This window comes from Loxodonta africana, chromosome 2 (genome assembly GCF_030014295.1).
Source record: "Loxodonta africana isolate mLoxAfr1 chromosome 2, mLoxAfr1.hap2, whole genome shotgun sequence".
NCBI lineage: Eukaryota > Metazoa > Chordata > Mammalia > Proboscidea > Elephantidae > Loxodonta > Loxodonta africana.
Genome location: NC_087343.1, coordinates 41,904,509 through 41,927,416, shown reverse-complemented (window position 1 = coordinate 41,927,416; position 22,908 = coordinate 41,904,509). Strand labels below are relative to the sequence as shown.

At 41.2% G+C, this 22,908-nt stretch overlaps 1 protein-coding gene across 1 annotated transcript in view; it reads right to left on the bottom strand.

Annotated features, from left to right (window-relative positions):
• Positions 1–22,908, bottom strand: part of SLC1A3 (solute carrier family 1 member 3) — a 99,942-nt gene that overhangs the window by 67,681 nt on the left and 9,353 nt on the right. Inside the window, exon 3 of the mRNA XM_003407993.4 lies at positions 139–276. Coding sequence (XP_003408041.1) covers positions 139–276 — 138 coding nt within the window. The remainder of the gene's footprint in view (positions 1–138; positions 277–22,908) is intronic.

The window sequence follows — 22,908 nt, the reverse complement described above, 5'->3', positions numbered from 1 at the left end:
CCCTTTCCATCATTTTGAAGGGACTTTTGTTTTTTTTTTTCTAGAACAGAGCATGCATCCAGCAGAAACCTAAAGCGTTTGCTTTTTCTAAGCGATCTTTTTGCAAGAAGCACACTTAAAAACAACGTCATGTGGTACCTGTGACAAGACTGGAGATGATAAGAGGCAATACCAGCATCTGTAACATCCTCATGAGGAGTTCCCCAGGAAAAGAGAAGTACTTGACTTCCCGGTAGCTCATCTTGTATGGTCGGAGAGTAAATCCAAGGATTGTACCTGAAGGGAGGGGGAAAAAGAAAAAAAAAAAAAGAAGAAAAATTGAGTCTTTTCTGAAGCTGAAGCCACAGTCCTAGAAAAATGGACAAATATTTGGCTGGTGGTGACCCGTGTCTGACAAGAGTAAATTTATTTAAGCAGCAAATATTTGTGATGCTTTGGGAGTAGTCATTGTCTGGAAGGGTCTGGATGAATCCAAGGCTTCAAGTAGAACTTACAGAAAAAAATGTTTCTGGCTTTACAAATGAAAAATATCTTTGTCTAACTTTAACTCAGCGGAACTATTTTGACATGGGTCAGCACAGTGTTACAAAGACTGGGACATATTTAGGAGACAGATCACGTGTCCACGTGAACAAGGCCATGTGGGGAAAAAAAGGCCTTCTCATAATGCAGTTGTCTTATAACAACAGATGTTAGAACTGTTAGCATAACCACTTTAGAAACCACTTGACGTTGTCGTCAAGTTGATTCCGACTCACGGCGACCCCATGTGTTGCAGAGTAGAACTGCTCCATAAGGTTGTCTTGACTATAATCTTTATGCAAGCAGACTGCCAAGCCTTCCTTCCTTGTAGTGCAATTTAAATTTTTTTTTCCAATTAAAAGACCCCTATTCATTCACAGTGTTAATCCATTTTCTTTATCTCTTTGACTACACACAACACTTTCTTTCTCTCTCTCTCTACGTGGTCTTGACATTGCCTTGGAAACTGTACTGTACTGTACAGACTTATTCCTTGCTAGCAAGAGAAGGTTCCAAAATGAGTAGAGAGACTCTTTTGCCAGATCTTTTTCTTGAAAACTTGGGATAAAATTGGGGAAAGAAAAAGCAACTTTCCCTTTAATTTTCCTTCTGCTCCTAGAACTTTAAAACATATTTTTAAAATGTTGATTTTATATGGGCATCAAATTATGCATGATAGTTGTCAAAATGTTCAGAAATTAATAAAAGTATTAAGACATTTGATCTTTCTCCCTTTTCCTTAATTTACTTTTCTCACCCAAGAAAATTTACTTATTCCAATATTATAAATACTTCCAAAATTTTTGTCTTGGTACAATTAAAACACGTGATTTCATATTTTAAAATACATGTAAGTTGTAGGGAAAAGAAAATGCCTGGTAAGGGGTGAATTGGAAGCAAAGGCTAGAGGGGGAAAGCAAATATCAGGTAAACACAAGTTTTTCCAAAGGAGGCAGGCAGTCCTTTATGGAAATGGAACTATCCTAACTTCTTATGAAACAGGTTTCTGGAACACAAAGTTCATTTCAGTTACCACCCTAACTCCAATTCTGGGATTTCAGCAACCATGAAATATCCATTCTTTGATTAAATCTTGTGATATTCCAAAAAGAACCTGAATATGTAACTTGAAAATCCAGCTGACCCAGTTCTCAGGACCTTCAAGAAAATGTTGCTTTGCCCCCTCAATACAACAGTAACATACTCAAGAAAGAAAAGCTGATTTGAAAAATGCAGAAAAGCAAGCGGCAAAAAAACCTGCCCATATTGGTTGTACTACCCGCCCCGCCCCGCCAAAAACCTGAAATAGCTCGTGCTTATTGGAAAATTCCTAGCTGGTACAAATGGTTTGCACTCGGCTATTAAACTAAAGGTTGGAAGTTTGGATACACCCAGAGGCGCCATGGAAGAAAGGTCTGGCAATCTGTTTCTGTTACGATTACAGCCAAGAAAATCCTATGAACAGTTCTACTCTGTAACACATGGGGTCACGATGACTCGGAATCTAACTGACCAGAATTGGTTTGGTGTTGGGTTTTAATGCTTACTGTCTTCTTACTATATGTCAGGCATTATTATCAGTGCTTTACATGTGTTAGCAAATTTAATCTTCACAAAAACGCCAGGAGGTAGGTACTACTTATTTCACTATCAATTTGCTGATGGAGAAACCTTACCTTAAAACTCGCCCAAAGGGTTAGAAGCAGGCGGCATGGACACAGAAAGAGAGAGTGGAGGGAGGGAGCGCGCTGTCTCATTAGGGGGAGAGCAATTGGGAGTATGTAGGTTAGCAAGGTGTATATAAGTTTTTGTGTGAGAGACTGATTTGATTTGTAAACTTTCACTTAAAGCACAATAAATATTAAGAAAAAAAACAAACTCGCCCAAAGTCAAATAGCTACTCAAGTGGCAGAGCTTGGATTTGAAACCAGGCAGTTTGGCTCCACATCCCAGCTCCCATGCTCTTATTCACCTCACACACTTTCTGCTGCTCCTGCAGAGCAAAGACAATGATTGTTAATGCTTCAGGAAGTTTCTTTCCAGAATTTTCCCATACATAGCTAAATGTATGGAAATCTCATAGAATATACTTTTTCATATACAGTCACCATAAACATCACCTTTAGGCTTCATGATATCAGCTCCAATGATTGTATCAGAATTCATTTAATTCTTCCTCTGTTGTTAAACACAAGTTGTTTTGCATTTTTTACCTCTATGAAGAACACCGTGAGAACTTATGAAGCCTATTTTATATCGGTTGTTGTATGCCGTTGAGTCCATTCCTACTCATAGCGACCCTACAGGTTAGACTAGGGCTTCCAAAGAGTGGCAGGTGGATTCGAACTGTCGACGTTTGATTAGCAGCCTAAGCTCTTAACCACTGCACCACCAAGGCTCCATTTTATACCTAGGAATATTTTTTAGTTTAGTTTTAGAGAAAATGAACTGGTCGGTCAAAGGTTATGAACACCTCAATCCATGTTAGGGAATTGCTTTCCCAGCAAGTTGAATGAACAGCCCCGCAGGAGTTTATGCTTCCCCAGTGAATATGGTTTTTGTTGTCGTGTTGATACTGACTCAAAGAACCCTACAGGGCAGAGTAGAACTGCTCCACAGGGTTTCCTAGGCTGCAATCTTTATGGGAGCAGATCTCCAGATCTTTTCTCTTGCTGAGCCGATGGTGGGTTTGAACGGCTGACCTTGTGGTTAGCAGCTAAGCACTTAACCAGTGCACCACCAGGCCTCCTACCAGTGAATAAGAACACCTTATTTCCTATAACCAAGAGCAGAGAGTATTATCACTGAAAAAAGTGGTAAAAACAAGCTAATTTGATAAGTAATGTATATGTATTTTTTGTTTTCTTTTGTATTTACTTAATATATGTTTTTTAAACTAATTGTATTTTTGCCAAGCATCTACTTGGTCATTATAATTTCTTAAGAATTTGTGTGTGTGTTTGGTATAGGTTCTTTAGAAAATAATTACCCTTTATAATCACCATATAAAGTTTGCTTTATTTTCAGTTAAATGCAACCTTGATTTTACTGGAATTATTTGTTTTATCATCTTTATTTAAGTGCCTTTAAACATTTGTCAAGTACAACAAACATGTATACAGTAAACACAACAAACTAGTTCTGCTTATCTGGAATTTGAACATATTAAGGTGCAAGGAATCTTGTCATCGAGTCAATTTCGACTCAAAGCAAGCTCATGTGTGCAGAATAGAACTGCTGCGTAGGGTTCTCAAGGCTGTGACCTTTCAGAAGCAGATCACTGCCATGCCTGTCTTCCAAGACTCCTCTGAGTGGGTTCAGGTTGCCAACCTTTTGGCTAGTGGTTGCATACTTGTCTGCACCACCCAAGGGTGCCACTAAGGCTCCCTAGGAATCTTGTTGTTGTTGTTAGGTTCCGACTCATAGCGACCCTACGCACAACAGAACGAAACACTGCCTGGTCCTGCACCATCCTTACAATTGTTGTTATGCTTCAACTTGTTGTTGTAGCCACTGTGTCAATCCACCTCGTTGAGGGCCTTCCTTTTTTCTGCTGACCCTGTTCTTTGCAAGCATGATGTCCTTCTCCACAGATTGATCCCTCCAGACAACACGTCCAAAGTATGTAAGATGCAGTCTCGCCATCCTTACTTCTAATGAACATTCTGGTTGCACTTCTTCCAAGACAGATTTATTCATTATTTTGGCAGTCCATGGTATATTCAATATTCTTCACCAACACCACAATTCAAAGGCGTCAATTCTTCTTTGGTCTTCCTTATTTATTATCCAGCTTTCACATGCATATGATGCAATTGAAAATACCATGGCTTGGGTCAGGCGCACTTTAGTCTTCAAGGTGACATCTTTGCTTTTCGACACTTTAAAAGAGGTCCTTTGCAGCAGATTTACCCAATGCAATGCGTCGTTTAACTTCTCGACTACTGCTTCCATGGGTGTTGATTGTGGATCCAAGTAAAATGAAATCCTTAACAACTTCAGTCTTTTCTCCCTTTACTGTGATGTTGCTTATTGGTCCAGGTATGAGGATTTTTGTTTTCTTTATGTTGAGGTGCGATCCATACTGAAGACTGTGGTCTCTGATCTTCATTAGTAAGTGCTTCAAGTCCTCTTCACTTTCAGCAAGCAAGGTTGTGTCATCTGCATAACACAGGTTGTTAGTGAGTCTTCCTCCAATCCTAATGCCCCGTTCTTCTTCACAGAGTCCAGCTTCTTGGATTATTTGCTCAGCATACAGATTGAATAGGTATGGTGAAAAGATACAACCCTGACGCACACCTTTCCTGACTTTAAACCAATCAGTATCTCCTTGTTCTGTCTGAACTGCCTCTTGATCTATGTAAAGGTTCCTCATGAGCACAATTAAGTGTTCAATGATATCCCTGGTTCCACATCCTCTTCTGAAACCGGCCTGAATTTCTGGCAGTTCCCTGTTGATATGCTGCTGCAGCTGTTTTTGAATGATCTTCAGCAAAATTTTGCTTGCATGTGATATTAATTATATTGTTCTGTAATTTCCACATTTGGTTGGATCACCTGTCTTGGGAATAGGCATGAATATGGATGTCTTCCAGTCAGTTGGCCAGGAAGCTGGCTTCCATATTTCTTGGCATAGACAAGTGAGCACCTCCAGCGCTGCGTCCGTTGGCTGAAACATCTCAATTGATATTCCGTCAAATCCTGGAGCCTTGTTTTTTGCCAATGCCTTCACAGCAGCTTAGACTTCTTCCTTTAGTACCATCAATTCCTAATCATATGCTACCTCTTGAAATGGTTGAACATCGACTAATTCTTTCTGAGAGCCTTCCAACCTGGGGGGCTCATCTTCCAGCACTATATCAGACAATGTTCTGCTGCTATTCATAAGGTTTTCACTGGCTAATGCTTTTCAGAAGTAGACTGCCGGGTCCTTCTTCCTAGTCTGTCTTAGTCTGGAAGCTCGGCTGAAACTTGTCCTCCATGGGTGACCCTGCTGGCATCTGAATACCAGTGGCATAGCTTCCAGCATCACAGCAACTTCCAGCATCACAGCAACATGCATGCCCCCACAGTACAACAAACTGACAGACACATGGGGGAATTAGGAGCCTTAGATATTCCCAAATAGCAATTTAAGACCAGGCTTGGTTTTACAAGTTCATTTTAAGTTGATTATTACTGGAAATGCATTTACTCGTATACATTATTGCCAAGGGTGATTAGGATCTTGCCTAGTCCAAAAAACCTATTTAATTTATAATTTATAAATAATAGAATAGCTGATCTATGAATAATGCCCTCCTTGTTACCAGAAGCGAGGGACAAACCAGTGTAGATGAAGGAAGGGGTTATTTTTTCTAAATATGAGGTGACTTGATTCCCTCTTCCAAAGCCTAACCTGTCCCAGCACGACTCTGCCCCCCTCTGTAGAACTACACCAGCTGTATCCAGAATCCTTCTCTCCCTGGGGGCTCCACGTACCTTCTCTCCTTTTCCCACTTCAAACCCCATGTTTACTTAGTGCAACCAACTTTCATCTAGGTGTTAGGAGGGAAAGCAATCTAGTTCATTGAATGAATGCTGGGCAATGTGTAAAGTTCTTTAACTGTCCCACTGTCCAGACAGATAACTCCGAGAGTAGCAGCAAGATAGCCAAGTAACCAAAGTCTCAAGAGGTGGTAATATTTTTCTTCTGTCTCCTTCCAGTCAACAAGTCAATTTTGCTTGAGAGTGTAGTTCTACCTCAGTGGCTCTAGGCGTGTCTGTGTTTCAGTTTCTTACATTCTTCCTTGCAGAGCCCACATTTTCTAAACTCTTTTCTTTCCAGTGGGAACAGCAGAGAGGAGCCATCATTAGTTTATAACGGATAGATGGAAGTCAAATGTTTTGAAGGGAAGAGTTATTTAGAGAGACTGATAACTGCAAATACATTAGTATGCTATCTCTGGGTTTACTAAATAAGCCATTTCTCACGGAAGAGGAGATTATGTTGAGGAAGGAGAATATTATGGAGTCCTTTTTTTTTTTATTATGGGTTAAGGAGCCCTGGCGGTGCAGTGGATAAGCACTCGATTCTAACCACAAGGTTGGCAGTTAAGAACCCACCAGCTGCTCCATGGGAGAAAGATGCGACAGTCTGTTCCCATAAAGATTTACAGCCTTGGAAACCCTATGGGGCAGTTCTACCCCATCCTATAGCATCACTATGAGTTGGAATTGATTCAACGGCAATCAGTGTTTTTCGGATATTATAGATTAATGATGGTATTTAATCTTTACCACAACTTCATGAGGTAGATATTATTATGTTTATTTTAAAGAGGAATAAATTGAGGCCCAGAAGTTAGTTAACTTGCTCAATATTAGATCTAGTAAATTGACCTAGAGGATTCTAAATGAAGCCAAGTGTTCTTTCTACTACATTTATCTGCGTCTCAAACACAAACACATCCTTGTAGCCTGAGTCTGAGGAGAGCTCTCAAATGTGACTGGCTCCTGAGTGTTCAGCATCTCTAACCACTAGACTGTTTATGCCCTTGAGTAATAATCTTGAGCTGCTAAGCTCTCCCTGAGGCACCCAGCACATTCCGGAACTGTTCACAAGTCGTCTTACTTGACAACTAAGACCCACTGCCATTGAGTCAATTCTGACTTACGGTGACCCTATAGGACAGGGTTGTTGTTGTTAGGTGCCGTCGAGTCAATTTTGACTCGTAACAACCCTATGTACAACAGAACGAAACACCGCTGGGTCCTGTGCCATCCTCACAATCATTGTTATGTTTGAGCCCACTGTTGCAGCCACTGTGTCAATCCATCTCGTTGAGGGTCTCCCTCTTTTTTGCTGACCCTCTACTTTACAAAGCATGATGTCCTTTACCAGGGACTGGTCCCTCCTGATAACACGTGTGAAGTATGTGAGGAGTAGAACTGCCCCATAGAGTTTCCAAGGCTGTAAATCTTTATAGGAGAAGACTGCCACATCTTTCCCCTGAGAAGTGGCTCGTGAGTTCAAACCACTGACCCTTCGGTTAGCAACTGAATGCTTTAACCACGAAGTCACCAGGGTTCCTCTTACTTGATGAGAACCTCAGAATATGGTTATTAGTACCAGGCCACTGTTCAAAATGGTTACACCGAATCCTTTGTTCTGAAATGACCTAACTAAACTTGTATAAGTTAATAATCAAACTAGCCTGACTTTTTCCCCTTTCAATAAACACATTTTAATCCTTGAAACCCATCAGTAACAAAGATGGAACGCCATTAAATAAAAACATGCTTCAGGTTTCCCATTTTTAATAACAACAGCTAACAGTCATTGAGGGCTCAAAAAAAAAAACCAAATCCGTTGCTGTCGAGTTGATTCTAACTCATAGTGATCCTATAGAACAAAGTAGAACTGCCACATAGGGTTTTCAAGGGGCAGTTTGTGGATTCAAACTGTCAACTTTTTGATTCGCAGCCAAGCTCTTAACTAATGTGCCACCAGGGTTCCAAAAAAAAAAAAAAAATACCCATTGCCATTGAGTCGATTCCGACTCATAGCAACCCTATAAGACAGAGTAGAATTGCCCCATAGGGTTTCCAAGGAGCAGCTGGTGGATTTGAAGCACGTGCAAATCCTCATAAGCTCACTGCCTCACAAACACCAACAAGGCCAGGACTCTTATTATCCGTGCTTTTCCAAATGAAGAACCACAGTCATTGAGAGTAGGTAAACTGCAAAAACCATACAGCTAGTAAAGGTTGGAGCCACACTAGGCATAGAGAGGGGTCAAGCTACTTGCCCAAGGTCATGGTGAATGGCTGACACGACCTTGACCAAGGTCATGGTGAATGGCTGACACGACCTTCACACCCAGGCTGTCCAGCTCCATCTCCAGGTCTCCCATTAGATTGCACTCAAGGCCTCTCAATAGCTAATGTAAAGCACCTAAGTTAGTACCCAATATTTTGTCACATTTTCCTTCCATTTTGAATTAGGCTAACTAAGTCTAGAGCTTAACTTAGGGAAAAATATCATTTAATGAAGTCAACATTTAGCATTTCATTTGTTGAATGAATAAACAAAAGAGATTTTTCTTCAAATCCAGCTGTCTGCTCCAGTGGCAACATTAGAGGTAAAGCCAGCTATCAGCATCAAATCAAAAGGAAATGCTTTGAATGAGGAGACTGCTGTTTTTGGTAAGTAGTTCAGGTTTCTGATTACATCCTAGCCCAGCAGTGAAAAAAGCCTTCCCTGAAGCACGTTCCCACAGCCTGATGGACAGACTTCTCAGAGTCCTCTTGACTCTGCCCTTCCGCTCAATTAGGGGTAGCAGGGCAAAGTCGTAGGAGCCCTGTTTTGCTTTGGTAAAGCAGCCCACTGCCTCTGCAGAACTGAGCTCCATTAGTGGGCATTGATTTGAAGCACATTGATTGATGACGGCCCCAGAGCTAATAAAAAGCTTTATGGGCACCAGATCCTTTACTATTGATTGCTCTGCAAAAATAAAAATCAAGAATAGCTTTCTGATTTCAGCAGAGCTGAAAAAAACTCTGCAAAATTTGTACCTTGGTGACATAATACAATGGATAAACACCACCAAAAAAAAAAAAAAAAAATCAAGATTGCTAGCTAAGACCCCTTTAATCTGATAAAACTATTGAAAGAAAATATTTAAGGCTAAAAGAACGAGTCACAGTCGGAAGTAAAATTTGGACCAAGTTACCCACTTAAACTGTGGATAAACGTTGAGGTTTGAAACAGTAAAAATTTTAATAAAGTTCCTATTCTATCTACTAACTGCCATGAACAGATTGGCAAACCAAAGCCTTCTAAAATTATTACTCAGCATGCAGACTTCTCCAGAAAAACAAGTGGTATCCCAAAGGAGCCCTGGTGGCACAATGTTAAACACTCAGCTGCTAACAGAAAGGCTGGAGGTTTAAACTCACCTAATGGCTCCAAGGGAGAAAGACCTGGCAATTTGTTCCTGTAAAGATTAAAAATTACAGCCAAGAAAACCCTATGGGTCAGTTCTACTCTCACATGCGGTCACTATAAGTTGGAATCGACTTGATGGCACCTAACAACAACAGCAACCCAAAAGGAATCTAAAAATAATAGTGGAGTTGACACTGAGAGAAAGGCCTCACATTCTGAGGTCAGTCAAAAGAAAGCTACCGAACGCTGCAGCTCATCTAAGATGAGCAACCAGCTCATACACTTCTAGTCAGCCAGAGGATAATCAAGCTACTACCCAGGACAAGCTAGGCCCGCAAATATTTAGCCAGGAAGGGGGTCATGCTGTCCACTTGAGGTATTCAAGGTAGCTAGAGGGAAACAGCACTATCTAATATTTTGGTTTTATGTGACAAAATGCTTCCTTTTCCAAAGTTAGGATCTATTCATTCATGTAGTGAAAAAAAGATCTAGCATTACTTTGTCTCAAGGTTACAACAATCTCATGTATAGTGTAATGTAATCATAAGAGCGACATCCCGTTATCTTTGCCATATTCTGATATTTAAAAGCGAGTCACAGGTCCCACCCACACTCAAAAAGACAGCAGCATACGGTGGGTAGAGATCTAACATGCAAAGGTCTCTGACCTCCCCACCAAGCTGAGTCTAACGTACTATAGATAGACTTACAGAGAAGATGCTCAATAGATGTTTGGTGAATGAAGGATGTTGGGATTCTAGTTGGAGTCCTATCTTTAACTATTCAGGTGACCTTGTGTAAGTCCTTTAACTCTCTATGCCTCAGTTTCCTTGTTAAAATGAAGAAGGCTCCAAGATTTAAATATCACTCTCCTTTTCACCTATGGAAACCCTGGTGTTGTAATGGTTAAGTGCTACAGCTGCTAACCAAAAGGTTGGCAGTTCAAATCCACCAGGTGCTCCTTGGAAACTGTACGGGGCAGTTCTGCTCTGTCCTATAGAGTCACTAGGGGTTGGAATCGACTCGCCGGCAATGGGTTTTTTCGCTTATACAAGAGTCTTCTAACTGGTTTCCTTGCTTCTGCTCTCACCCCCTGTTGTGGACTGAATGACGTCCCCCCAGAATGTGTGTTGTAAATTCTAGCCTCTATGCCTGTGGAGCTGTGAGCCCTGGTGACACAGTGGTTAAAGTGATCGACTGCTAACTGAAAAGGTCAGTGGTTCAAAACCAGTGTCTCCACCGGAGAAAGATGTGGAAGGCTGCTTCCGTAGGGAGTTATAGCCTTGGCAACACTATGGGGTGGCTATGAGTTGGAATCGACGTGACGGGAGACTGTTTGGTTTGATTTATGCCTGTGGTGGAGCCCTCGTGGCGCAGTGGTTTAAGTGTTCAGCTGCTAAACAAAAGGTCATTGGTTCAAACATACCAGTAGCTCCTCAGGGGAAAGATGTGGCAGTCTGCTTCTGTAAAGATTACAGTCTTGGAAATCCTATAGGGCAATTCTACTCTGTCCTATAGGGTTGCTGTGAGTCAGAATTGGCTTGATGGCAATGGGTTTGGTTTTTTGGTTTTATGCCTGTAGTCATAATCCCATTTGAGAATGGGTTGTCTTTGTTAGGTTAATGAGGCAAGATTAGTGGAGGGTGTGTCTCGAGTCAAACTCTTTTGAGATATAAGACATTAAACAAGTAAAGGACAGAAGCAGAGATGCCAAGACATGGAGATCTCCAAGGAACCAGGAAACAGAAGCTGAAGAAACAAGGGTGTTCCTCCAAAGCCCACGGGGAAAGAAAGCCTTCCCATAGAGCCAGCGCTCTGAATTCAGACTTCCAGCCCCCTAAACTGTGAGAAAATAAATTTCTGTTTGTGGTGGTATTTCTGTTATAGCAGCACTAGATAACGAGGACGCCTCCCACAGCCTATTCCCGAAATTATACCCAGAGGGACCCTTTAAAACCTAAGTCAAAATGTCCTTGCTCTGCTCAAAACCCTCCACTGGCTCCCCAGCCCATGAAGAATAAAAGCCAAAGGCCATGCAATGGCCACATCTGGCCTGTTCCCCTGGTCCCACCAATCTTGGAACACACCTCTTGCTCTGCTCCCCTGGCTCACTGTTTCAATATTTGCCTCCTTGTTGTTCCTCCATGATCTACTGATCCCACTTTAGGGTCCTTGCCCAGGCTACTCCCTCTGCCTACGACTCTTCCCAGATATTCACAAGGTTCACCTCCTTTAAGACTTAATTCAAATGTCACCTTCTCAATGAAGCCTGCCCTGAACTCTTCCCCCTTAACCTGCTTTATTTGTTTCAGTTGTTCTCATCACCTTTTAAAATACAATATAATTTTCTAATTTATTATGTTTCTTGTTTATGGTTGTCTCCTCCTATTAAAATGTAGGTTCCATGAGATCAGGGGTTTTTGTCAATTTGGTTCACCAATATATATCAAGCCCCTAAAACAGTTCCTGGCACATAAAAAAAAAAAAAAAAAAACACCAAATGCATTGCTGTCGAGTTGATTATGACTCCTAGTGACCCTATAGGACAGAGTAGAACTGCCCCATAGGGTTTCCAAGGAGTGGCTAGTGGATTCAAAATGCTGACCTTTTGGTTGGCAATCGAGCTCTTAACGAGACTCAATCCTGGAACACAGTAGGTGCTTAATATATTGTTGAATTAATATACAAACAGCATGATTTAATCTCTTGTAGATAACTAGTATCTACCTATGCCTGTGCCCCAGCTGGTGTTGAGCGTGCTTCCTGAGTGGAGGAATCTTCTTGCTTTCTGCCCCTCAGTAAATCTGATTCCCCACTGTACTCCATGAGCATAGTCACCTACTCCAGGGACACATCCTCTCTTCAAAACTGTGGGGCTTCTCTGTTCTGGTCTGTGAAACTATATCTTGATTGAATGACTATTTCTCATATGCTCAGGTTTCTACATTCAAAAACTAGGAGTGATAGCTCCTGGTCCCTAATTCTATCACGAGGTAGGTTTTGGGCATGAGGGAAGAGGAGGTGCGATGCTGTAGAAAGATTATGGACTGAGAGTCAGAGATGAAGGTTCTGGGCTCGATGTTGTTAGCTGCCACGGAGTTGGCCCTGATTCATGGCAACCCTATGCACAACGGAACCATGGTTAATTGTAGACTGGACCCTCATGATCCAGGGGGTTTTCACTGGCTGATTTTTAGAAGTATACTGCTAGGCCTTTCTTCCTAGTCCATCTTAGTCTGGAAACTCTGCTGAAACTTGTTCAGCATCACAGCAACATGCAAGCCTCGGCTGACAGGGTAGTGTCTGTACATGAGATGCAGTGGTTGGGAGTCAAACTTGGGTCTCCTGCATGGAAAGTGAGAATTCTACCACTGAGCCATCAATGGTCCCATTCTGGGCCTGATACTGCCAGGAATTTATGCTGGTAGATACTTTATTTGTATGATTTACGGTTCACATCAAGCCTACAGGACTTAACATCACCATTTCATCAATGAGATGACTAAGCCCTAGAAAGAATAAGGTATTTGTCCAAGGTTACATGGCAGTTGGTGATGTAGTAGAATGAGGCTTTATACTTAGATCTGCTTGTCTCCAGAGCCCATATCTTCAAATCACATAATCTCTTTGAGCCTTTTTTTTTTTTTTGCACAGTGAGAGAGATGGATTGGAACAGGGAGTACCTAAGATCCTCTTGAACTCTCCTAGTTTCAGCTAAATGTTCTGAGTCTAAAAGGGCCATGTAAGCCAAAAGCAACGAAGTCTCAGTGCTCTACGAATTCATCTTGTACCTTCCAATCAGTTCCAGACTCCTTGATAAAGCATTCAAGGACTCAAAAATGCTTTTCAACTTGGCCATTACAGTTATTGTGACAGATATGCAATAAATAACCCTGATTATATGAGAGATCGAATAAAAGTTTCCATTTCAGGACGTGGCCAGATTGTGGTACAATTTGGATGTCGTACGCCTGTCTCAGGACAGCTTGACAAAATTGATGGACATAAAGCTCCATTTGCTTATTTTTACAAGGAGGACATGGCATAATGGTGAACCAAATTGTCCAAGGGGTCTGTCGGTCCAGACCTGGTCTTTTGTTTCAGCCCAAACTTCCAGGCATTTCCTGGTGAGAAGCGACTCTGTTTGAGGCTACCTCGGCCCTCCCCCCTCCCTTTTTCCCACATCCCTCAGAGATTTGGGCCCTGGCTTGGCTCCTTCTTTTGTCCTTCGGTATTTCCTGTCGCTGGAGGTGGGAAATACCTGCTCCAGCCTTATTCCACCAGTAGTGCCTAGATGAAGCAACCCTGGAAGAATGACCAAGTAAGTAGGGTACAAGCACAGATCCAAGGCCATAAGGCGTGTGACTCCGAATACAACTGCATCAGAAGAACTCTGGAGTTCTGTGAAGCCTGGTGCTGTCTCCCTAAAACTCTGCTAACGAGGGTTACAAGAAGTGGCCATTTGATTTAAAAATACTAGTTTAGGTCTTTTAAATGCCCAATCCTCTGCCATTAAAAAAAACTTCCATTCTAAAAACAGCAACCCAAATCATCAGAACCTCGTTTTCTTTTCTTTAAAAAAAAAAAATATATATATATATATATATAGACGAGTTAAAAAAAAATAGTGAGTATGAACTGGAAATGAAATATATTTTAAAATTTCCTATATTTTAAAATTGTGCCTTTTGCTTATATGCTCATGTACAGCAAGTGCACCCATTTCCATCTGCTGCCTCTTCAGTTCTTTCAGAGTTTCTGTTCTGCTGTCTTATACGTCTCTGTGCAGTACAAATACTAAAGCTTACCCCTATTTCCTGATTTTATGTTTTGCTCTAGAGTCTATCAGTCTTTTGCATACAGCTCTTCAGGTTATCAGCACTAGTATTCCAGGGAATTATTTAAGGACAGGTAGCAGTGTCCAAGACAGTACCTGAAAGAATCAGGGCTAGATTGGGAGCCAAAAGTCCTGGGTTCTATAGTCAGATTCCTGGCTATTTCTTATTTATAAGAGTCCTTGAAAAGTCACTCCATGTTCAGTTTCCAAACTTCTACTAAATTAGGAGTGAGATGGATAAAACCTCAAACCCTGTTCCGTCTCTATTATAGTTTGTTGTAAAGCCTGTATATGATAAGAGATGTGAAAGTCCTTCCAACAGTTCAATGTATTATAAAATAAAATCTTTGGGTATCTTATCTGAATTAAATCCATGCTTATGAAGCAGAGAGGTGGAATGCCTGCATCTACTTGACTTGATCCCGAAACTGCATATTTTCAAGTCCATTGCTTTCCTAAGTTTATCTGTCTAGCCAGCCTACACCAACTGCAAGGTCCAATCATCTTTATACCTGGAAGGCAGCAGCATGGCTAACTCTTTTACAAATCCCATAATTTGGGAAAGTATATTAGTGCAACTTCTACAGGAGACAGCTTGGCAACATTTATTAAAATTTCACATGAATATACTGTTAGATTTAGTAATTTGACTCTTAGTCATATATCGTAAGGTAAATTATACCTGAGTAATGTAAGTTTTGTGTAAGATTATTCATACTATTTTTTTATGTCTAAAGGTTGGAAACAATCTAAATGTCCATCAGTAGACAACTGGTATACATAAATTATGAGGCATCCTTACATTGCAGCCCTAGAGAGAATGAAGAGTCTCTCTATGTGCTAATAAGCAATGATATCTAAGGTGAATAAAGCAAGGTATACAGGAGACTATGTATACCATGGAGTCCCCGGGTGGTGCAAATGGTTAACGTGCTTGGCTGCTAACTGAAAGATTGGAGGTTCAAGTCCACCTCCTAGGCACCTTGAAAGAAAGACCTGGTAATCTATGTCCAAAAAAAATCAGCCATTGAAAACCCTATGGAGCACAGTTCTACCCTAACACACATGTGTCGCCATGAGTCAGGGTCAACTTGACAGCAACTACTGTGTATACGATGCTATCATTTGGGTATGAAAGGGCAAAAAAATACCTATGTATTTATTTTCATACTTATAAAATAGGTCTAAGGGCACATAAGAAATTGATAACAAGATAAACTAAACTCCTGAAGGACGGGTGGTTGGAATACCTTTCATTTGATTTCCTTTTGATTTTGGACTGTGTATATCTATTTACTGCATTAGTAAAATTACAAACTAAATAAGTAAAAGAGAAAAACGTCCACAACTTTTTCTTTCTTACATTGTACATCATTTCTGCTGATTGCTGAGATCTTCCTAAAAAGTCATTTTGGGTTGGGGCTGCTTTCTCCTCAGTCCTGCTTTCATTTGCTTCAACAACAGTTACTTAATCTAGACCACAGACAGGAAGGGAACTCACTAGTTGTGCTCAGATTTATACAGAGTGGATGCCTTTCAGACCAAATAGTTCTTTTTTTCTGGAGGCAAGGAAGTGAATCTGAAAATAAGAAATCTTGCACTCAATCATTATAAAATCATGTGCTGCTTTGACCAATTAGTCCTTGGAGTTACAAGTAGACCAAAGCTGAAAACTCACATTGTAAACCACTTGGCATAAGGCCTTGGTGGTTCAGTGGTAAAATTCTCACTTCCATGCGGGAGACCAGCTAATACACCACATGTGTAGCCACCACCCTTCTGTCACGGAGGGTTGTGTGTTGCTCTGATTCTGAACAGGTTTTGGCAGAGATTCCAGATGATGATGGAAGAGGAAGAAAGGTTTAATGATCTATCTATTTCTGAAAATCAGCCAATGAAAACCCTATGAATCACAGTGGTCTGATCCACAACCAATCATGGGAAATAGGCAGAAGCAGGCATCTTTTTGTTTCATTGTACACAGAGACCCCATGAGCTGGGGGGCAGACTTGACAGCAGCTAACAACAACAAAACCGCTCAGCAAAGGTAACAGGCTTTTTATCATCCCTCATAGTGTGTAAAGCATTGCAATAATTCATCATTTCTTCCATTTGCTTTAGCTATTCTATGTTCAAGAGCAAGTTTCAGAGTCTCTTCTGACATCCGTTTTGGTCTCTTCTTTTTTTTCTGTCTTTTTAATGAATGACCTTTTGCTTTCTTCATGTATGATATCCTTGATAACATCCCACAGCTCATCTGGTCTTCGATCATTAGTGTTCAATGTGTTAAATCTATTCTTGAGGGGGTCTCCAAATTCAGGTGGAATATACTCAGGGTCGTACTTAGGCTCTCATGGACTTGTTTTAATTTTCTTCAGCTTCAGCTTGAATTTGCATATGAGCAACTGATGGTCTGTTCTGCAGTCAGCCCCTGGCCTTGTTCTGGCTGATGATATTGAGCTTCTCCATTGTCTCCTTCCACAGATGTAGTCGATTTGATTCCTGTGTAGTCCATTTGGCGAGGTCCATGTGTATAGTTGCTGTTATGTTGTCAAAAAAAGGTTATTTGTAATGAATAAGTCAATGGTCTTGCAAAATCCTATCACACCATCTCCAGCACGTTTCTATCACCAAGGCCGTATTTTCCAACTACTGATCCTTCTTCATTTCCAACTTTTGCATTCCAGTCACCAGTAATTATCAATGCATCTTGATTGCATGTTTGACAGACTGCAGAAGTTGGTAAAAATCTTCCATTACTTCCTCTTTGGCATTGGCGGTGGGTGTGTAAATTTGAATAATAATCTTATTAACTGGTCTTCCTTGTAGGCATATGGATATTCTCCTATCACTGACAGCGTTGTACTCCAGGAAAGACATTGAAACATTCTTTTTTGACAATGAGCATGATGCCGTTCCTCTTCAATCTGTCATTCCCTGCGTAGTAGACCATACGATTGTCCTATTCCAAATGGCCAATACCAGTCCATTTCTGCTCGCAAATGCTTAGAATATCTATCTTCAAGTGTTCTATTTCATTTTTGGCAACTTCTAATTTTCCTAAATTCATACTTTATACATTCCCTTAATGGTCATTTGCAGCTCTTTCTTCTCATTTTGAGTCATGCCACATCAGCAAATGAAGGTCGCGAAAGCTTAACTCCATCCACATCATTAAGGTTGACTCTAATTTGAGGTGACTCTTCCCCAGTTGTATTCTAAGTACTTTCGAACCTGAGAGGGTTATCTTCTGGCACTATATCAGACAATGTTCTACTGCTATTCATAAAGTTTTCATTGGTCAATTTTTTTAGAGGTAGATGACCAGGTCCTTCTCAGCCTGTCTGAAGACTAGCAGCTTCACTGAAAACTGTCCACTATTAGTGACCCTGATAGTATTTGAAATACTGGCATAGCTTCTAGCACCGTAGCAACACACAAACCACCACTGGCAGACCACTGGTGTGCATCAGGATTGTATCCTTTTACCATACCTATTCAATCTGTATGCTAAGAAAATAATCTGAGAAGCTGGACTATATGAAGAAGAACACTGTATCAGGATTGAAGGAAGACTCATTAACAACGTTTGAAATGCAGGTAACACAATATTGCTGGGTGAAAGTCAAAAGGGTTTGAAGCACTTACTAATGAAGTTCAAAGACAAAAGCCTTCAGTATGGATTACACCTCAGCATAAAGGAAACAAAAATCCTCACAACTGGACCAATAAGCAATATTATGATAATCAGAGAAAAGATTGAAGTTGTCAAGGATTTTATTTTAATCCACAATCAACACCCATGGAAGAAGCAGTCAAGAAACTAAATGCCGCATTGCATTGGGCAAATCTGCTGCAAAAGACATCTTTAAAGTGTTAAAAAGCAAAGATGTCACTTTGAGGACTAAGGTGCTCCTGACCCAAGCCATGGTATTTTCAACCGCCCCATATGCATGAAAAAGCTGGATGATGAATAAAGAAGACCAAAGAAGAATTGAAGCCTTTCAGTTATGGTGTTGGCAAAGAATATTGAATATATCATGGACTGCCAGAAGAATGAACAAATCTGTCTTGGAAGAAGTACAGTCAGAAATGCTCCTTAGAAGTGAGGATGGTGAGACGTTGTCTCGTGTACTTTGGACATGTTATCAGGAGGGATCAGTTCCCAGAGAAGGATATCATCCTTGATAAAGTAAAGGGTCAGTCAAAAAAAGGAAGATGCTTAATGAGATGGATTGACACAGTGGTTGCAACAATGGGCTCAAGCACAGCAACCATTGTGAGGATGGTGCAGGATTGGCCAGTGTTTCATTTTGTTGTACATGGCGTTGCTATGAGTCAGAACCAACTCAATGGCATCTAACAACAACGTTGCAATACTAGAATTTACAAAGCTCCAGGAAGTTTATTGAATCTCAGATTTGTTTTAGATGAGTACTTTGTATGCTTTAAAAAAGCCATCTCAGAAGACAAAAAATAAAAATATGTATTAAAAGAAGATCATGGCCAGTGGAGTATTACACAACAATAAAGAACAATGATAAATCTATGAAGCATAACATGGATGAATGTGGAGGACATTATGCTGAGTGAAATAAGTCGATCATAAAAAGACAAGTATTGTATGAGACCACTACTATAAAAACACACAAAAAAGGTTAACACACAAAAAGAAACAATCTTTGATGGTTACAAGGGAGGGGAGGGATAGGAATGGAAAAACACTAAATAAACAGTAGGTAAGTGGTAACTTTGGTGAAGGGTAAGACAGTACACAATACTGAGGAAACCAGCACAACTCGTCCAAGGCAAGGTCATGGAAGCTCCGTAGACACATCCAAACTCCTTGAGGGACCTAATTGTTGGCCTGAGGGCTATGGGGATCATGGTCTCGGAGAACATCTAGCTCAACTGGCATAAGATAGTTTATAAAGAATGTTCTCCATTCTACTTTGCTGAGTAGCGTCTGGGGTCTTAAAAGCCTGTGAGCAACCATCTAAGATACTCCACTGGTCTCATCCCTATGGGAGCAAGGGAAAATGAAGAAAACTAAAGATACAAAAGAAAGATTAGTCTAAAGGACTAATGGACCACAACTACCAAGGCCTTCACCAGACTGAGTCCAGCACAACTAGATGGTGCCTGGCCACCACCACTGACTGTTCTGACAGGGATCACAAAAGAGGGTCCCAGACAGAGCTGGAGAAAAATGTAGAAGAAAATTCTAACTCATAAAAAAAGATCAGACTTACTGGCCTGACAGAGACTACAGAAACCCTGAGAGTATGGCCCCAGACACCCCTTTAGCTCAGTAATGAAGTCACTCCTGAGGTTCACCCTTCAGCCAAAGATTATTAGACAGGCCTGTAAAACTAAGTGAGACTAAAGGGGCACACCAGCCCAAGGACAAGGACTAGAAGGCGGGAGGGGACAGGAAAGCTGGTAATAAGGAACCCAAGGTCTAGAAGGGAGAGTGTTGACATGTCGGAGGGTTGTTAACCAATGTCATAAAGCAATATGTGTGCTGTTTAATGAGAAACTAGTTTGTTCTGTAAACCTTCAACTAAAGCACAGTTAAAAAAAAAAAAGTGATGATGGCATTGATGATAGGCATTCTCCTAACAGACTCATAATTCACTTCTTGATGTCTTTATCTTCACATTCATCAACCAGCTAATACTGGCATGTGACCAGTGAAACACATGTGGCCCTGAGGGCTTTTTTTTTTTGTCTTACTTGCTTTAAAGGTGGAATTTCAAGTCATGCAATGCCTTTAAATCAGGTGCCATCTTTTCAGGATGAGAGCGCAGCAATTGTCCATCCGTACTCTCATTAGGGATAAATGAGCCTCGTCTTACAAGGCTCTGAATACAAAATCTCTCACTATCACCCACTGTCTTCTCTCTAGCAGCAACAGTTGTTAGTGGCCTTGAGTCATTGTTGGAGAACTGGAGAAGTCTCTTTGGGAACAAGAAGAAAGAGTGCCTTCCCTGGAGACAGGAGCTCAGGCTTGAAATTCAAAACTTAGTGTACCTTTCAACTCGATGCTCCTAAATTTACCTTCAAATCTCTGACATATAACAGAGGAAAAAAGGAGTGCCTTTCCCCCTCTTATCTTAAACCTTCATTCAGAGTATACCTTCCTTTACCTAATTTTGGGGTTTTCATTCTTGTCCTTTTTGGTTTCAAAACCACTTGAGCAAGTCTCTTGACTGGTGATAGAAATGTGAGGAGGCTTGTCTTGGGAATAAGCTCTGAGCAATTTTGAAAGCGCTGAAGCTTGACACAGAACTCTATAATTTTTATACATGGTGAATACAGTGGCTAACCTTTGAGCCCTGAAGTGCTCTGTGTGTTCCTCATCTGATAATGCAGAGTGACAATGATACAGCTGACCTAGCTGCAGCCCAAATACTTGATGAATGATAGCATCCTAAAAAAAAAAAAAAAAAAAAATCCTAGAGCTCCATAAATAGAAAGTACTCTACCACCTGGCATGTACAACTTGGAAAGGATGGTGCTTAAACTCTGGTTGCCTCTTCCAAACAGTGCAGGCTCTTCACAATCTTGTTTATTCAGGGCAGACTAATCAGTAAGCACAGTGTGCACTGGCTTACAGTATGCAAGGTACGCACGGGCTTAATTGTGCTTACTTACTAATGTGAGATTGTGCACTACAGATTAGTAAGTAAGCACAGTCAAGCCCATGTGTACATTGTTTATTGGGTAATCCATCCCAATAACAAATACAAAAGCAAAGGCCAACAGTTTTTTCCCCTCTGATTTATGAGAGACTGGGAGTCAGAATCGACTCCATGGCAACAAGTTGGAAGAAGACCGAAGAGGAAAAATAGCTCCTGCAAGAGGTATGCTCCACTGTGTCCTCAAACACTGGTTAGGAAACATTGATCATCGGACCGAAAACCAGATACTTAAGGGCCCTCTGGTGGTGCGTAGGTTAAGCACTCAGCTGCTAACCGAAAGGTAGGTGGTTAGAACCTCCCAGGTGCTCCGAGATGTGGCAGTCTGCTTCCGTACAGATTCACCGCATTGGAAGCCCTATGGGGCAGTTCTGCTCTGTCCTATTGGGTCTCTATGAGATGGATTTGACTCAACGGCAATGGGAGACCTCAAAGTGAGAGAAAGTGGCTGGTTGTTAGACTGGATAGACTTGCTAGAATGGGTGAGGAGATCATCAATATAGGAATTTTATAGCGTCATAGACTGGAAAGGTTAAGGAAACACCTGTGCCTCCCAGTCTACATATTCTGATGCTCTAGAAGACAAAACTAGACTAAAAATTATACAATTTTGGAGTTGGAAGCAGACATTAGTCCAAACTTACTTTGCTGAGGAGGAAATGTGAGGCCCAGGGATTTGTCCAAAATCACAAAGCATGTTAACTGATGGCAGAGCCAGGTCTGTAAACCAGGACCTGTAGACTGCCAGTGCTGTCTACGCTGCATTCCAGACATTTGTAGATACTAATCGGAAGGAGGATGAACTGGCCACGGGCTTACATTGCTACAGAGAGTGTAATGGGGAAGTGTTTTGTAAACTGTAATGCCACAAAAATGGAAGGTATTATTATTGCAAGTAATTGTTCTAAACACACCCACTTATTTGATACTTACTTGAAAAAGAAGCAAATTTGAAATTGCCTACTCAGTTTTCTCAACTATCATAATTAATGAGAAGAAAACAGAGCAAAATAAAATCTAGAGATAATCTGAGGACAAAATTAAACTTTCTGCTCCCTACCTCAAAGTTCTGAGTGGCACAAACAGTCAAGCACTTTACTAATGGTCGAAAGGGTGGCCGCTGGAACCCACCCAGAGGCACCTGTAAAGACAGACCTAATGGTCTGCTTCTGAAAGGCACAGGCTTGAAAACTCCATGGAGCAATTCTGCTCTGCACACATAGGGTTGCCATGAGTCAGAATCAACTCAATAGCAGCTAACCACTTACACCAAAATGCTGGAGGAAAGGAGTAGAAACCCAGGAGGCAGAGAACCCTCAGACTGGCCCGAGTGGCGCGAACAAAGAATGCACCATTGAGTGTATTAAAACATCTATTAAAAATACTTTCTCTGCGACTTCCCATTTGCCCTTGGAAACCCTGTTAGCATCGTGGTTAAGAGCTACGACTGCTAACCAAAAGGTCAGCAGTTCGAATCCACCAGGCGCTCCTTGGAAACTATATGGGGCAGTTCTGCTCTGTCCTATAGGGTTGCTATGAGTTGGAATCAACTCGATGGCAATGAGTTTTGTTTTTTTTTTTTCCCCATTTGCTGTCCATTGAATAGTCTGTAGTGTGATAATAGCTACTTGGGGATTACTTTCTGGTTTGGCTCAGGGGCCCAGGTAGGTAAAGGGACAGATAATGACGATATCGCTTACACTGAGGCTTTCATCTCTGCCTCTCAAAGCCCTTTGAAACTATTAAGTCTCTTCCTACAATTCTCTTCGCTCTCTTCTCAAACCAGGGAAACAGAAGCCACTTCTCTTAACCCCCAAAAGAGGTGACCGTCATCTTTCCCCTGCCTCACCCCTGGGTCTCTGGCAGGTCAGACTCATGAAGTCAGTGTTTACTACTTGGTGTGGGCTAGATGCCATAAC